Genomic DNA, 14,278 nt, shown 5'->3' with positions numbered 1-14,278 from the left:
AGAGTCATATGAGATATATGTACATACACTCACATTCTTATCTTAAATCGGCAAATGTTTGACTAGTATAAGCTATATGAAATATGAGAAATAGAATTAGATTTCGTTAGATTTACATATATGTATACTCTCACGTTGACATTCAAGAGTATTCCACATTCCACATAGTCTAATGAATTATGTGGTTTTTCTCTTTGGTTGTCTTTCTCTACTATTATTTGCTTTGCTTCTACTATTAAGTAGTATGTATTTCCGCTAGTCTGAGTTTTGTGTGTGCGGCTTTACATTAGGTCAAAGCTTGGTCTGAGGTATCTCAATTGTATCATCCACCTGACGACTACCCATTGCCCTTTCCACCCCCATACGGGACGTGTGTTTATTCTCTTGTCTTTGGCGCATTGTTTGACATGACTTTAATATTTCAAAACGATAAAATTCGTTCCCCTCCACCGCTGTTGCTGTCGCTGTCGCCCTCAAACTACCTTCAATTTGTTGGATTGTTTTTCGTTTGGTGTTTTTGTGTTGTTTTTTGGCACTGTGACGCTATTTTAATCGATAGCAAATATCAAGAACAATACAATAACTGCAGGGCATATGTCGGGTTTGAGAGGCTTTCATTTCATAAATGAAAACTTGCTGGCTGTCATGTTGAATTTTGATTTCCGAAAAGGGAACATGTAAACTCCCCCCAACGACCTCCTCCACCCACTAAAGTGAATCAATTTCAATTAGGAAAAGTAGAGCGAGCAATGTCGTTGCCACTGAATTCTCTTGCCAAGTTATAATTAAGCTGCGTGTGATTAATCCAGAGAAACCTTACTGACCAGGCTGGACAGGATCATTTGGTTTAATTCAATCAAAGCGCCATTCATCGCACAACGTCACCATCAAATGGGACGACTCTACCACCATGGAAATAATCACCGGAAATCTCTGAACGGAAATGTTCGTAATAATGGCAACCCAAATGGATGGGACTTGGACTTGGACTTGAACGTGAATGTCGATGTGGATGTGGATGTGGCGACACACAGCGTCGCATTTAGCCAAACAAAGTGTTTGACCCTGCCGTCTCATTCTCGAGTCCGGATCCTAGCCAAAGTGTTCTTGTGCATGCTAACGGTACATTAATTCCTATTCATAAATTACGACACACCAAAAACTCGACACTCTGCACAAAAGACCAGAAGCAAAAATGAAAACAAGAACAAAAACAAAGTATATGGTAGGAAAATCACAATGGCAAAGTGGAAATCAATTCCGAGACCCTAAAATTAATTGGAGTATGAGACAATTTTCCTACCAATTATCTTTTGCTTCTTTGTCCTCATCAAGTGTTGCCCAACTAATTACTCTTCATAAATTTCCGTGAACCCCAAATTCGATTCTCTTGTAATCTCTCCTCACACACACACACACACACATATATTTACTCTTGCACTTTCTTCTGATAATGGAATTGAATTTGACATTAATTTAAAAGTGTTTTGCCTTGATATCTTTTGGTCACACAATGCAATCACACACACACACATTGTCTACATACATAGGTAAAATTGAATGTTTGTATAGGGGGAAATCCTTTCATCATTGTCGTCATTATGTGTCTGCTTAAATTGAAAATGATATGCCGCGTATGTCTGGCATATATCCATAATAAATGGCTTTACGAGAACTCATTACAGCTGAGTCACAGTCATCGTCATTTAATACTGCGCCATGACAATGGTAAAGTTATGGATATGATAATGAAAAACAAAAATCCATAAATACATAAATATGTATATATGTATGTATATAGTGCACACCCGTCTGTAAACGATATTTCATCCTTGTTCAAATATATTTTCCACTTCCATGAAAAAAGGTAGATAAAACAACAATCATTTTTAAATTCGCAAACTTTTGCAAAAACTGTAAGGGAATTGTGGACAAAAACCATTTCTTATAATATAATTATATAGATTCAGATCATAATCAATGATTACAACTACTTTAGATTAGTTTATTGTGTGTCCGGTTTGGCAACATTTTGTTTTAATGGTTCACCAAAACCCTCTTTAAAAAAGATGGAATCGAATGTGTATAATATTTACAAACTGTTTTAACGATTTTTATCAAAAGTGATCAGTTTGGTATAGTTTGAAGTGGCTCTTGGTTAAATACGATAAACTGTTAAATAAACATCCGATAGAAAAGGCATGCAGAATGTAAAACTAAAGTTTAAAAGTTTCCAAAAAGAAACCTCAACCCAATAAGGCTTTAAATCAGGCCGTTTACACTTCAAAATTTGTTTCTTTGATGTAATAGCAATTGCATTTTGTCGCCACATCGACATTCACGTTCAAGTCCAAGTCCAAGTCCACTCATTTGGATTGCCATTATTACGAACATTGTAGAACTTTCACAAGTTTTTAAAGTTGAAATTGGTGACAAAAGTAACGAGAGATTGAGCTGGTTTAGGAATGGAAATCGTTCTTAAATTTCGAAACAGATTTAGAAGTAAAATTTTACTCCCATTGAAGATCCAAGCCAGTGCGCCTCAATCATTTTCAAAATAAATTAAAATGCAGCCATTTGAAAGTATAGAGAATGCACCTCGCATTTAGGATGAGAAAACATTTGAGAAAACATTTTTGTAATATTCCTCCCAATATGTTGAGGAATTTAAGTTTGCCTTTCAAAAATGGAAAATTTTTTATGTAATGGCTTTTAAATGTTTTCTATAAACATATCTGCCAATATACTACAACAATTTTTGCCTAGATAGCAATTTCATGTAGCAAAAACAATGGATTCAATATAATGCGTGCACAAGCATTTAAAATTTGAATGGCAAACTAAAATATACTATATAAACATATGTATGTATATATGTATGTATATATAGATAGTATATTGGCCATGCAGAAACTATTATGTGATTGAAACAAGAGCAACTATACACTGTGTATTGTGTGTATGTATGTATGTATGTATATGTTGGGTTGGTAATAAAAAATAAAAGTATGAAATGGGCCATTTGCAGAAAGTGGAGAGTGTGATGGTTATTAAACTTATGCGTTAAATGGAAAGCAACACCAAAATATATATGGCCTATAAAACACCGACCATTTATGTATAATATATTTAATGTAGGTATATAAGGTTCAAACACTTTTCACACCTTTCAGGCACACACACACACACTGAAACAAACAGCTAAAAGCCACACGCAGTAAACTACAAGCAGATATTACGTATACGCACGATAGACCGTTTACTAGATTTCAATGAAAGCAAAACGAGAAGATAAAAAGCGTTTTCATTTCAACTATATTTAGCAAACTAAAGTGAATTAACGACAACTCAATTCCGGGCATATTACACACACAAACACACACACATACATATGTACAGATTCAATCAAAATCTTTAAGAAGCAAGCAATTATCACCAAGTGAATGAATGAAGTGAAGTTTATCCGGCACTTTGACCGTTAAATGAAGTCAAACATTGTGCCAATATGTATAGAGATAATTTCTGTGCTTGTGTCTGTGTGTGGGCTCCTAGTGATTTTATCTATACAAGTAACACTCTCGCACACACACACCCATAGAGTAAGAAAGAACTTTTGAGATGCCGACGCCTGGCAAATTTACAAGTTACATTTACAATTACGGACTGCGGGCTTTGAGGCTTGAGGGCTACTGCGGTGGCAACTTTATTTGCATTCGGCATCGAGGCATAAGTTTTATAATTCAATTAGTTTTAATGCCACTGCCACATTGATAACAACACACACACACACACAGTCGGAAGAAGACTGATAAGAATTAATATACTCTTTCTGCTTCTATACACCGTGGGTCATTATTATTATTATTAACAATTTCAATTGCAATTTGCACAATTAATTCACAACAAAAGCGAAAAACAAAGAAAACTACACTGAAAGGAAGAACAGAAGAACACATACTGACATGTGGCTAAAAGAAACAGCGCAAAAATAAACCATTAACAACAACAACAAAACAATTTTTACACAAATTGCAACGCAAACAGAAACGATATAATTTAGTTTGATGTTGTCTTTTTTTTTTTTTGGCATATTTGAATATCATTCGAATTATTTGCTCCCCTCCCCCGCCCTTAACACTGATAAAGCACATCTTTTCCCACTCCACTCTTCACACTCGAAATGATAAAAATAACCGCTCATAAACTGCTCTTGTTCTTTGATTAGTTGGTGGTTTACCTTTATTTTTATTATTATTTTTTTTTTTTTTGTGGTTTTAGGCATTACCTTTAAACAGCATGCGTTTCCCACAGATGCGAAAAAAAAACAAAAGTATCAACAATAATAAGAAACTAAATAACACACAGAGAGGAGATGCGCGTTGTTTAGTGCTCTAGCAAAATCGCGAAACGGTATCACCGGGACTCGACGTTGGACTAATCGTTCCACAAAGCGTTCTAGATGCGACACATGAACTTTTCAGACTGACGATGAGCGGCACAGAGAGCCGAGAGTAGCACATACAGCCCAGAGCACACGAGTGGCACTAGCCAAAAAAAAAAAAAAAAATGAAGTCGACTCGCCGACTTGGGTATACCATACACCAGGAGAAACAAATATCTCAAATTTCGAATACCAAATGTATGTCTATTAAATTGTTTTTACATACCTCGTGCTATATGCTACAAACACACGATCACTCTAGCGCCGCCACTAGCCAACGGCCAATCCTGGACAATCCTTATGGACCGCGTAGCAAAATACGTTCATACGCATATTTTGCATGTTTCTAGTCCGATTTCAATAAAATTTGGTAGTTTGGTAGAAATTGATAAGATTAATTCGACTGCCGACTTTGAATGCGATAGTCAATAAAATACAGGAGGAAATCGGTTTTTTCTAAATTATGGAGGCGGTAGTGGGCGTGGCAAAATATGAAAAGATGTATACTCTGCGCGCATACTAAGCCAGTGTACATACTAAATTTGGTAACTTTAGCTTTGTTAGTTTTCGATAAAGTCAGTTTCGTTTAATTTGCGGTGGCGGAAGTGGGCGTGGCCAATATCTGCACGTCTATTAAGCTAATCTACATACCGAATTTGATTTCGGTAGCTGTCATAGTTTTTAAGAAAATCAGTTTTATGTAAATTCCGGTGGCGGAAGGGGGCGTGGCAAAAAGTTTAAACAACTAGTTTCTGCGCGCTAACTAAACGAGTATACAAACCAAATTTGATGTCTCTAGCTGTTATACTTTTTAGGAAAAATAGACATATAAAATTTGGTGGCTCCAGCTTTTATAGCCTCCGAGATCTGCGTGTTCATATAGACGGACGGATGGATGGACGGACGGACATGGCTAGATCGACTCGGCTGTTGATCCTGATCAAGAATATATATACCTTTTAGGGTCGCAGAAGCTTCCTTCTGCCTGTTACATACATTTTGGCGACTTTAATATACCATTTCACCCTATGGGTGTATGGTATAAAAACACACACAGAAACGAGAGCAGAGCAGCAAAGAAATCCGACGATGGCGCCGACCACGACAACACGTCGCCGGTCGCCGGCAGCAGAGGCATCGACGTCGGGAGAATTGTAGGCGTATTGTAATACAAGGGAGGAGAGCGAAAACCTACTCAAACGCTTGAGTGAGAGTGAGAGTGAAAACGAAAGCGTTACTTCATACAAATTACATGTAAATCTCTCTTCGAATTGGATTTATCAATCAATTTAACAAGTCAAAGATAAGGCCCTTAAAAATATACATACAAGAAATCTAGATAGCCCTTTTCTAGTAAATAAGAAATTTACACATTTTAAGTGGACATTTAACTTTAACTTGAAATACTCAGAATCTTTCATTACAAATTTCCCATTTTCACTTTCTTCCTAAAAATTGTTTTCAATAAAACACATTCTAAAGAAGGAATTAAACATTTTAAAGATACATACGTATATGGAAAACATACACATAACAGACTCAGACGAATTTAATAACATTTAATTCAACGAGAAACAAAATGTACACAAAAGGAAAAGCTCGCAAAAATAATTTGAAATAATGCTTAAAGAACCTCTAAAAAATCTTAGAAGATATCCATTTTTTACATTTCAAATAAGTGGAATATAATAATGGAATAATATTCTAAATTTTTAGAGAGTACTTATAGGTATTTCCCATCTAATGTGTAAGTTCCCTGGGTTTTGTCGACTTAAGACAAAAAGTTATCCTAATGGAAATAACAAAAACTAAAAAAAAGGATTTTATCCGAATAATTTGCTGTGCATTGACATTTTTATCTCGATGATACGAAAATTTCGTAATTAACATTACAGATTCGAAATTAAATTTAAGGGCACTTAAATTAGTTAGATCTTTTAAAAATCATTTAAAAATTTGTCAGTTTTGGTAAATGAACATTAAATCATCTTTTGAGTGATCTTAAATTTTTTAACAGCGCTCTGATATGTCAGTACCTGTAGCTTTAGTTAAGCCTGCTATATGGCGTACTTGGAGCTGTTTTTAAGGGATATGTTGTTATTCGATATATGATATTAATAGCAAGATTTCGCAAGAACTTAAATTTCAAATTTAAGTTTTTTTATTTGTATACAAATAAATAGCCTTTTTATTCATTAAGGTTCTTCACATAAACTTTTACAAAATCACATTGTAGATTTGTTTCTGGTTTCTCAAGGTTTTTGGTTTTTAAAAAGAATTTTTCGAAAAACAAATTTAACAGAAATAATGCTTAAAAATTAGTCAACTAAATTAGAATTAGGCACACCGATTGTTATTTCTAGCTGAAAAAGTAGACTGACTCAAGAACGTTGTCCAGATCAAAATCCCCTTTCTGTGGCAGTTGCTTGAGTGTGCGATTTAGCTGACGCTTAGACAAATCCTCCACAGAACCATCATTGGTAAAGTCGCTAAGGTTACATTAGAAGAATTGAATTAAAGTTAGTGGATGGTTGAGGAGAATAAATTAAGAAAAACTTACGTAGTCTTAAAACTGTATAGTTGACGCATGTATTCGGACAATTGCTCCAGAATAGGCTGTGAATGAAGGGCCACAAACTGTTCGCGACAGTGGCGATTCAATTCAGGTACTGTGCAGGCATGTGTCCAGAAGCAATCGTGAACTGACACAAAGGTGATGCCGTGACGTTCACAATGCAGCGAGGTTAGCATCATGTGTGAGGAATCCAGCGAATGGATAAAGTTAGGCGGAAAGGCATTCTTTTGCTTAAGTATATTGGGACGCTCATACATATCCATGGGCATGTTGGCATTAACCCGAAGTCCACTGCGAGCGGTGTGCTTTACGTCCTGGCGACTGTATGGCTGCACTACTGGAAGACCAAGGGGCGTGATCCATTCCACATTTTGGCCACAAACCCCTGAGATGAGGCGCGCGCATTCTGTAAACCAGTCTTGAATCTCCCTTGTCGAGGTAAACATTTCACGTAAACTCTCAAATGTCTTAGTTGTGAGATAAGTGGAAGCAGGCCAAACCCAGTCTTTGGGAAAGTCATCAATGTCCTTGAGTTGACGAGCAATTTGCAAACGGGCTCCATAACGTGTCACTCCATACACAGTAGTCATCACAGTTTGCTTGATAACCTTGCGCCTAACGAAACCATCGAGAGCTTGAGCCACATGAAGACCATTTACAGCATCCGATTTGCGTGTGCGTTCGACTAGAGCAGCCACAGCACTGTAAACATCTTGGGGCAATGGCGAAGGAGCCAGATTTACACTGCACGCTCCGGCTTGGTCACGTCCCAGAGCCGCATAATGTTGCAAGCCATTACATGAGCCGTCCTGATGAATAGGAAAACGACTAAGATATGCCGCTGGGTCCGGAGAGCGTTGAACCTTGGCTATTTCCATGCAACAGGCTAAAGTTTGCCAGGGTTCATCAGATTTGGCCCACCACATGTTACCAGTCAGTGGATTATCAGCCGAATCTAGAATCTCTGGCATAATCTCTTCCGCATAAAGTAAACGCTCGCGCACTGAATCCCGCTTCTTCATGCCCGTCAAATTGATGCAATGGAGTTTTAACCAACTAAAACCATCCAGTCCCAATGGCTGGGCTTGATCAAAAATGAGTATGGAACGCGCCAAATCCGATCCCAGATGGTTCAAGTGAGGTGGCACAGGGTAGACACGTCCTCGGAAATCCATATTATGTGGCAACCAAAAAACTTTATCCCGGTACTGGCAAAAGAAAACAAACGACGTTAGTCTAAGACAAGGTAAACTCGAAATTTATCTTCTCAACTTACATGTTGGGCCAAGGACAAACGATAGAGCGCATCACACCACAAACTATACATTTCGGCCTGTTTCCTCCGATGTCCGAGTTTGTCACGAAATTGTTTAGCTCGATCCGCATTGGAAATGTCTTTCGTATCGACGGCTTGATTAGTGGGCAGAGGAGGCAAAGCACTTGGTGGTTGGGGTACATCCAATTTGGCATCGCCTCCATTTTGGAATACTTCAATGATGACGTCCAGCAACTGGGTATTTACTCGCCACGGTACACTGGCCAGCTGATTAAGGGAATCGAGGGCGGGATAAATTTGTTCCGGTTTGGTTGCATTTATGCGTTCCCATTGCTGTATGGCCTGATGTGGCAAACGAATCAGCTCGGATTTATTCAGCAAATACCCACCATTATGTGGTGTACTCCACGGTTGAGGCGGGCACAGCATAGGCACTAGATTTGAATCAAAAGTGAGAGTTTGCTGCCGCGAGGCCCGAAGTAATCTGGATAAGACCGGATGCGGTTTTACTTCCTCTTTAACAAGGCGTCCTTGATTACGGAAAAGTGTGTAGAAGGCAGGCATTAGATTCTGGGACGACTGACGATTATTTTGACGCATTATATGCGAGTCAATCTTTATGTCACGCATTAGAATATTGTAGAGGAATCGCCCCACGCCAGTCAGGACATTTGAGGGCCATGGAATTTCAGGTAAGTCCATGCTGGGACCTCCAATTTTTCTTTGCTCATGTACCAGGCGTTGCCATATCTGCCGGGTATTGTCCTGCGTCCGACCACTGTCCCAGATATCACAATAAGAACTATATATTTCGCCAATTTTCTCCAATGTGCCATTATGTTTTTTCTGCTCGATCTGATAGCGCCGCTGGACTTTCTGGCCCAATTCCTTGTACAATTGGCCCACAGTGGGACTGAAAGTTTCGGAACCTTCGGCCAGTTTGTACAACTCCTTGATGACAATGTCAGTATAATGTGATGTATCCAGCACCTTAAGGTATGTATAATAATTCATGTACCCATGCGGTTTGAAACGCACTTGAGCCCGCAAGGTGTTCATATCTCTCACAATGGCCACAGAGATCTGTTTGCGCCAGTTCTGCTCCAGCTCTTTCAAACGTTCACGCTGTGAAATAGAAAAATAGAAATAGAATAGAAATAGGACTTATTGCTCACAGAGACTTACACATTTCTCAGCGTTGGCAAATTCTTTGGACTTTTCAATGGACTTAATAGTTATGCATCCGTCTAATTCTACTTTTAGCTGCTCTCTGGCCAATTGCTGTAACTGATCTTTGGTATAGCCCGATTTGGGATTCATTATAGCATAATCCTCCTTTGTTTTTCCCTTAAGTTCAATGTCATTAAGATGATTGAGCAACTCGTTGTCATATCCCAAGACTGGCTGTGCATAGACTGGTTTATATTCTGGTCGTACACGTTGAATGGCATCTAGGGCTATATCTCGTTGATCTGACACAAACTTTGAACGATCCATAATTTGATCAAGACTGAAACCCTGGTCCTCCGCCTTTTTGATATATTTCTCAATGGTTTTTACGTTTTCATCATCTGATTCTAGACGACCCAAGCACTCGAAAATGGCTGCATATGTCTGCTCGTTAAACTTCAAATTATCTTCAGAGATATACTTGAACAAATCTTGACAACGATCGAAAGATCCTTTGCCGGCATAACCATGTAGAAGAATGTTATAAAGCTCAATAGTTATCAGATTCGATTGACTTTGGGTATTCATTCCCTTTTTGGAACGATTTCGGTACACAACGATAGTGGAGAGAGCACGATTAAGCATATTGGCTGAGACACAGACATTCAGGTAAGTAGTCAGATTGATGTGTAAGGCCTTTTGCTTAGCCAGACGCTCCTGTTCTGCATTGGCATGGACGTTTGATTTGAATCTTTTCTTTGATTTGGAAGTAACGGCTGTAGTATCAGTTCTTGGTGTCATGACAGTTGTGACACTCGCTGGCTTTGGCCTATCCAATGGATTAATATACGGTTCTATAGTCTCAAACGGATCTAGCAAGTCATCTGTCAGCTTCGGAGTAGTCAAACTGCAAGGAAAACAAATCATATCAAATTTTAGCTCAATTCAATGGCACATTTTGCAAAAGCCATTTATTTTTTCATACCCAATATCTGTTTCTGCAAATTCTTGCCTTTCACTTTCCATGCCTTCGATAATGTCGCGAAAATTGTGAAAACTCTTTAGGATCTGCTGGACTTCCTCGGGATTTGCTATAACCTGCTTGGTGTACTCATCCTTGCCAAAAAACAACAATGGACGATCATCATAGATGCCTGATTCCAAAACAGAGCAGCCATCCAATGCTTCCATATCGATTTTCTGATATTCAACAGGTTGACGCTGGGCCAAATCTTCCATTTTGCTGGATTCTTTTTTACCACGACGTTCTTCTTTAGCCCGCTTTTCTAGTATTTGCAATTGAGTTTTTTGTATGAATTCGGACAATTTTTTGGATTTGAGACGTTTGACTCGAGATTTACGTTCACTGGCGGTCATTTCGGTAACTAAAAGCAAATTGGATTATATTGTGTTCTGATTGGAGTCCTATTCATGGTGATGGACATACATACCTTCGAGAAATTCTACATATTTTGCATAGCGCGGCTTACGCAAACGTTTCTTCTTGTTGGCCAAAGCCAAGGCATCTGTCTGGGTGGTTGTTGTTGACTGCCCCCTTGTCGTTGTTATTTCTGTAACTGAATTCGAAAAAAGCTATTACTTCAACCGCATACGGGTTTTTGGCATGAATTCTAACTTACTTGCCGGTTGAAGCCGGTAAAGCATTTGATAATACTGCTGATAGTGGATGAAATTCTGCGACGAAGTGGAACTTCTGCCGCCGCAGCCGCAGCACATTGTTGTTGTAGGGGGCGGCAACTGTAGCACCTTATTCAGGGCCTTGCCCCGATTTAGGCCCAGCAAACGATACATTCTCGAATAGCTTTTGCTATATGCTCAAATGGTTTCACATCAAATCCAAAAATCAATCCAATTTGTAACAGTTTTCACACAATTTTTGCTTGCATAATAGAACGCAAAAGGAGGAGAAGACGTTCAGACGTCCGCTTGTTGTTGTTCGCGCTCCCTCACATGTGGTCAGTGATATCATTTTTTGTTAGGCCAAAACAGCTAAATCGATTCAAGAAAAAAGCTAAAGAAAACTGAGTGCCTGGAAAAAAGTGGAAATAAGGCTGATTTTTATTTATTCTTTTTTCATTCAAGAATAAATGTATTATTAAATAATATTGTATTATCAATATCTTCTTTATCGCTTGCATAATATTCTCTTTGCTCTATTAAAGTTACACAGCTAATTGGTAATCGAAACAGCATTTGTTTAGACGGTGCAATCCATACATAAAATTTTAGATAAATTAAAATGTAATTTAAAAATATAAATATACGTATGGACGTTGAACGAACTTGGCTAAGAACCCTCGACTTCGGCATTTGACCAAAGCAGTGGCAGCATTTGCAGAGTAACTGAAGCCAATTCATTAAACCGATCGTTTCCCACAGAATCCCTGTATTTTAATACTTCATTCCAGAACTTAATAGTGTCGTCTACATTTTCCCATTGTACTAAGCTTATTTATTGTACTAATCGTCAAATGCAATAGAAAGAACTCACCAAATTGAGAAAAAGTAATATTAAAAAAATTTATATGTATATATTTAAATTTGCTAAAAAAAAAAAAAAAACCCTAGAGTTCCCGCTGCCCACTGTTTTCAAATTTTCCCCGCAAACGCATTTCCAAAACAGCCGGATTTGGCCGGAAAAAAAGCTGAAATGACATCAGTGCATGTGGTACATGCGGTTAAAGGGGACTGCCCACCTGTCAAGCAAATTCATCGATAATATCGATAACCATCGTCTGCACTATTAATCTAATAGTGTGACCTGATTTCAATATTAAAGCTAAACGGCGGGTAATTTAAAATTATTTTTTATTTTTTTTTATTTAACGTTTAAGTCGTTAAATTATGTTCGCTTGGTTTTTTCCCCTTGACTCATTGAAATGCATTTAATTTAAACGAAATTTAATTTAACCCACTTAACCAGATCACCTGCGGCGCGGCTACCTGCTGCGTTTACCCAACTGATAAGGAAATTATGCCCAAAAACAAACAACTTTGTTAACCAAAATCAGTCTTGATTGACACTTGGCCCTGCATTGTTTTCTAGCTTATCTAGGTCTAAACAGACTATAAAAATCCATATTCCAACTCCTGTGTCATCAAAGTGAAATTTTAACTGAAAGATGTTAGGGCTTACATGGCTTTGTTTGGCCTGTGGCCTGGGTGAGTTACTAAATAAATTGTTTTTGTTTTTTTTTTTTTTTTTTTGTGCCTTTGTCTTGTTTGTAACTGCTGACCGATATTGAGAGACTTAAAACTCTGTCTGGGTAATTAAAATGCTTCAGAATTAATTGTTTGGATGGAATTGAAACCGGTTTCGAGGATTACACTTGAGAACTGAGTAAGCTTCTTAAATGCTTGACAGCGACTTGTATGGGTCATTGGAGATCATAAAGATCGCCAACGTTCAGTTGGCAGGCAACACTTAGCTGGAAAAGATGTCCTCCAATGCTTTGGCTTGCATTTGTAATGTGATAAATCCGTGTCGCAATGAAGTATCCAATACGTTTGTGGTAGTCCAATGGCTAATTACAGGATTCGCTGCCTTAGCTCAGGTGGTGAAACCTGTGCTGATACTCTGTAAACATTTCGAATGCATTATAAAAATTCGTGTGATTTAAAAGTTACTATTCAACTTTCAGTTGGCATACGTGGCGAAATTGCTTTGAATCAAGAGGATTATAATAAAACCTGGATCTATATGCCAAATGGTGAAGGCAAGCCAGAGGTGGCCTATTTAGTCGAACCTCCCCCAGAGAATCGTATAAATTTACCTCAACTAATACAATTTGAGTTCTATGGCAGGTAACTGAATAACACGTCTGTCTTGAACTTATATTTATTTAGTGAAATTTTCCAGCAACTCTGCGCATAGTTCTAGCACAGATTTCTGGATCGATGCTAATAATTTTGATTTTCGTCAGCGTCACAAACGCGACACTTGGCAAGAAATGGCTGAGAAATTTAATCCTGATTTGGATACGAAAATTCTGGTTCATGGTTGGAAATCCAGCACCATGAGCAATTCAATCCAATCGATAAGGGGAGCCTATATAGAGCGCGGACAGGTTAATGTTTTCGCCATCAATTGGAAGGATCAGGCAGATAATATCTATTATCTGACACCAGCTAGGTATACGGTACAAGTGGGTCGGGCAGTGGCCAAGTTGATTGATTTGTTGGTAGAGGAAAAGGATGCAGATCCTCAGCGAATTCATTTGATTGGACATAGTCTGGGAGCTCACATAATGGGCTATGCTGGTTCGTATACCAAATACAGAGTGTCAAGGATAACGGGACTAGATCCTGCCCGACCTGCCTTTGAGGATTGCATTGGTCCCGAGAATCATTTGGATGACACAGATGCCAATTTCGTGGATGTCATACACAGTTGTGCGGGTTATTTGGGATTTCGCAAACCCATCGGCATGGTCGACTTCTATCCCAATGGCGGTGGACCACCGCAGCCTGGTTGCAAGGAACTATCACAGATTTTCAGTGAGTTTTCATCGGACTTGGTTGGCCTATGGCTTTTGAAACGTCTTGTCTCTCATTTTCCAGCTGGCTGTAGTCATGGACGTTCTTATGAATACTATGCCGAATCCATTAACTCGCATAAAGGCTTCTATGGCACTCCCTGCTCGGGCTTAGATGAACTCAAAGGCAAAAACTGCACGGGTGGCAAATTGCTAATGGGTGATCCAGTGCCTCGAGATGCTCGTGGCATTTATTTCGTGAAGACGGCCAACAAGCCCAGCTATGCCCTGGGAATCGACGACATATAAGACCATTTGAA

General features: G+C 38.6%; 2 protein-coding genes across 3 annotated transcripts; one reads left to right on the top strand and one right to left on the bottom strand.

The window, feature by feature from the left end:
• Positions 1 to 6,276: 6,276 nt before the first annotated feature.
• PolrMT (mitochondrial RNA polymerase) lies at positions 6,277 to 11,429 on the bottom strand. Its single transcript, XM_068284032.1, has 7 exons — positions 11,103 to 11,429; positions 10,914 to 11,039; positions 10,448 to 10,847; positions 9,478 to 10,369; positions 8,293 to 9,417; positions 7,002 to 8,224; positions 6,277 to 6,930 (listed from the first exon to the last, which is right to left on the bottom strand). The coding sequence occupies exons 1-7, from the start codon at positions 11,272 to 11,274 to the stop codon at positions 6,801 to 6,803; spliced, it is 4,068 nt and encodes a 1,355-aa protein (XP_068140133.1). The 5' UTR covers positions 11,275 to 11,429; the 3' UTR covers positions 6,277 to 6,800.
• Positions 11,430 to 12,605: 1,176 nt separating this feature from the next.
• LOC137572255 (inactive pancreatic lipase-related protein 1) lies at positions 12,606 to 14,267 on the top strand. 2 transcript variants are annotated; one of them, XM_068283994.1, is made up of 4 exons: positions 12,606 to 12,645; positions 13,125 to 13,287; positions 13,343 to 13,980; positions 14,044 to 14,267. In XM_068283994.1, exons 1-4 carry the CDS (start codon positions 12,606 to 12,608, stop codon positions 14,265 to 14,267), a joined length of 1,065 nt encoding a protein of 354 aa, XP_068140095.1. The 2 variants fall into 2 exon arrangements, with proteins under 2 accessions (XP_068140095.1, XP_068140094.1); XM_068283993.1 differs by lacking the exon at positions 12,606 to 12,645 and adding an exon at positions 12,921 to 13,062.
• Positions 14,268 to 14,278: the final 11 nt, after the last annotated feature.

This window comes from Drosophila tropicalis, unplaced genomic scaffold (assembly GCF_018151085.1).
Source record: "Drosophila tropicalis isolate 14030-0801.00 unplaced genomic scaffold, ASM1815108v1 contig_3, whole genome shotgun sequence".
Lineage (NCBI taxonomy): Eukaryota > Metazoa > Arthropoda > Insecta > Diptera > Drosophilidae > Drosophila > Drosophila tropicalis.
The sequence above is the reverse complement of the archived record's forward strand: the minus strand, read 5'-3'. Positions and strand labels throughout refer to the sequence as shown.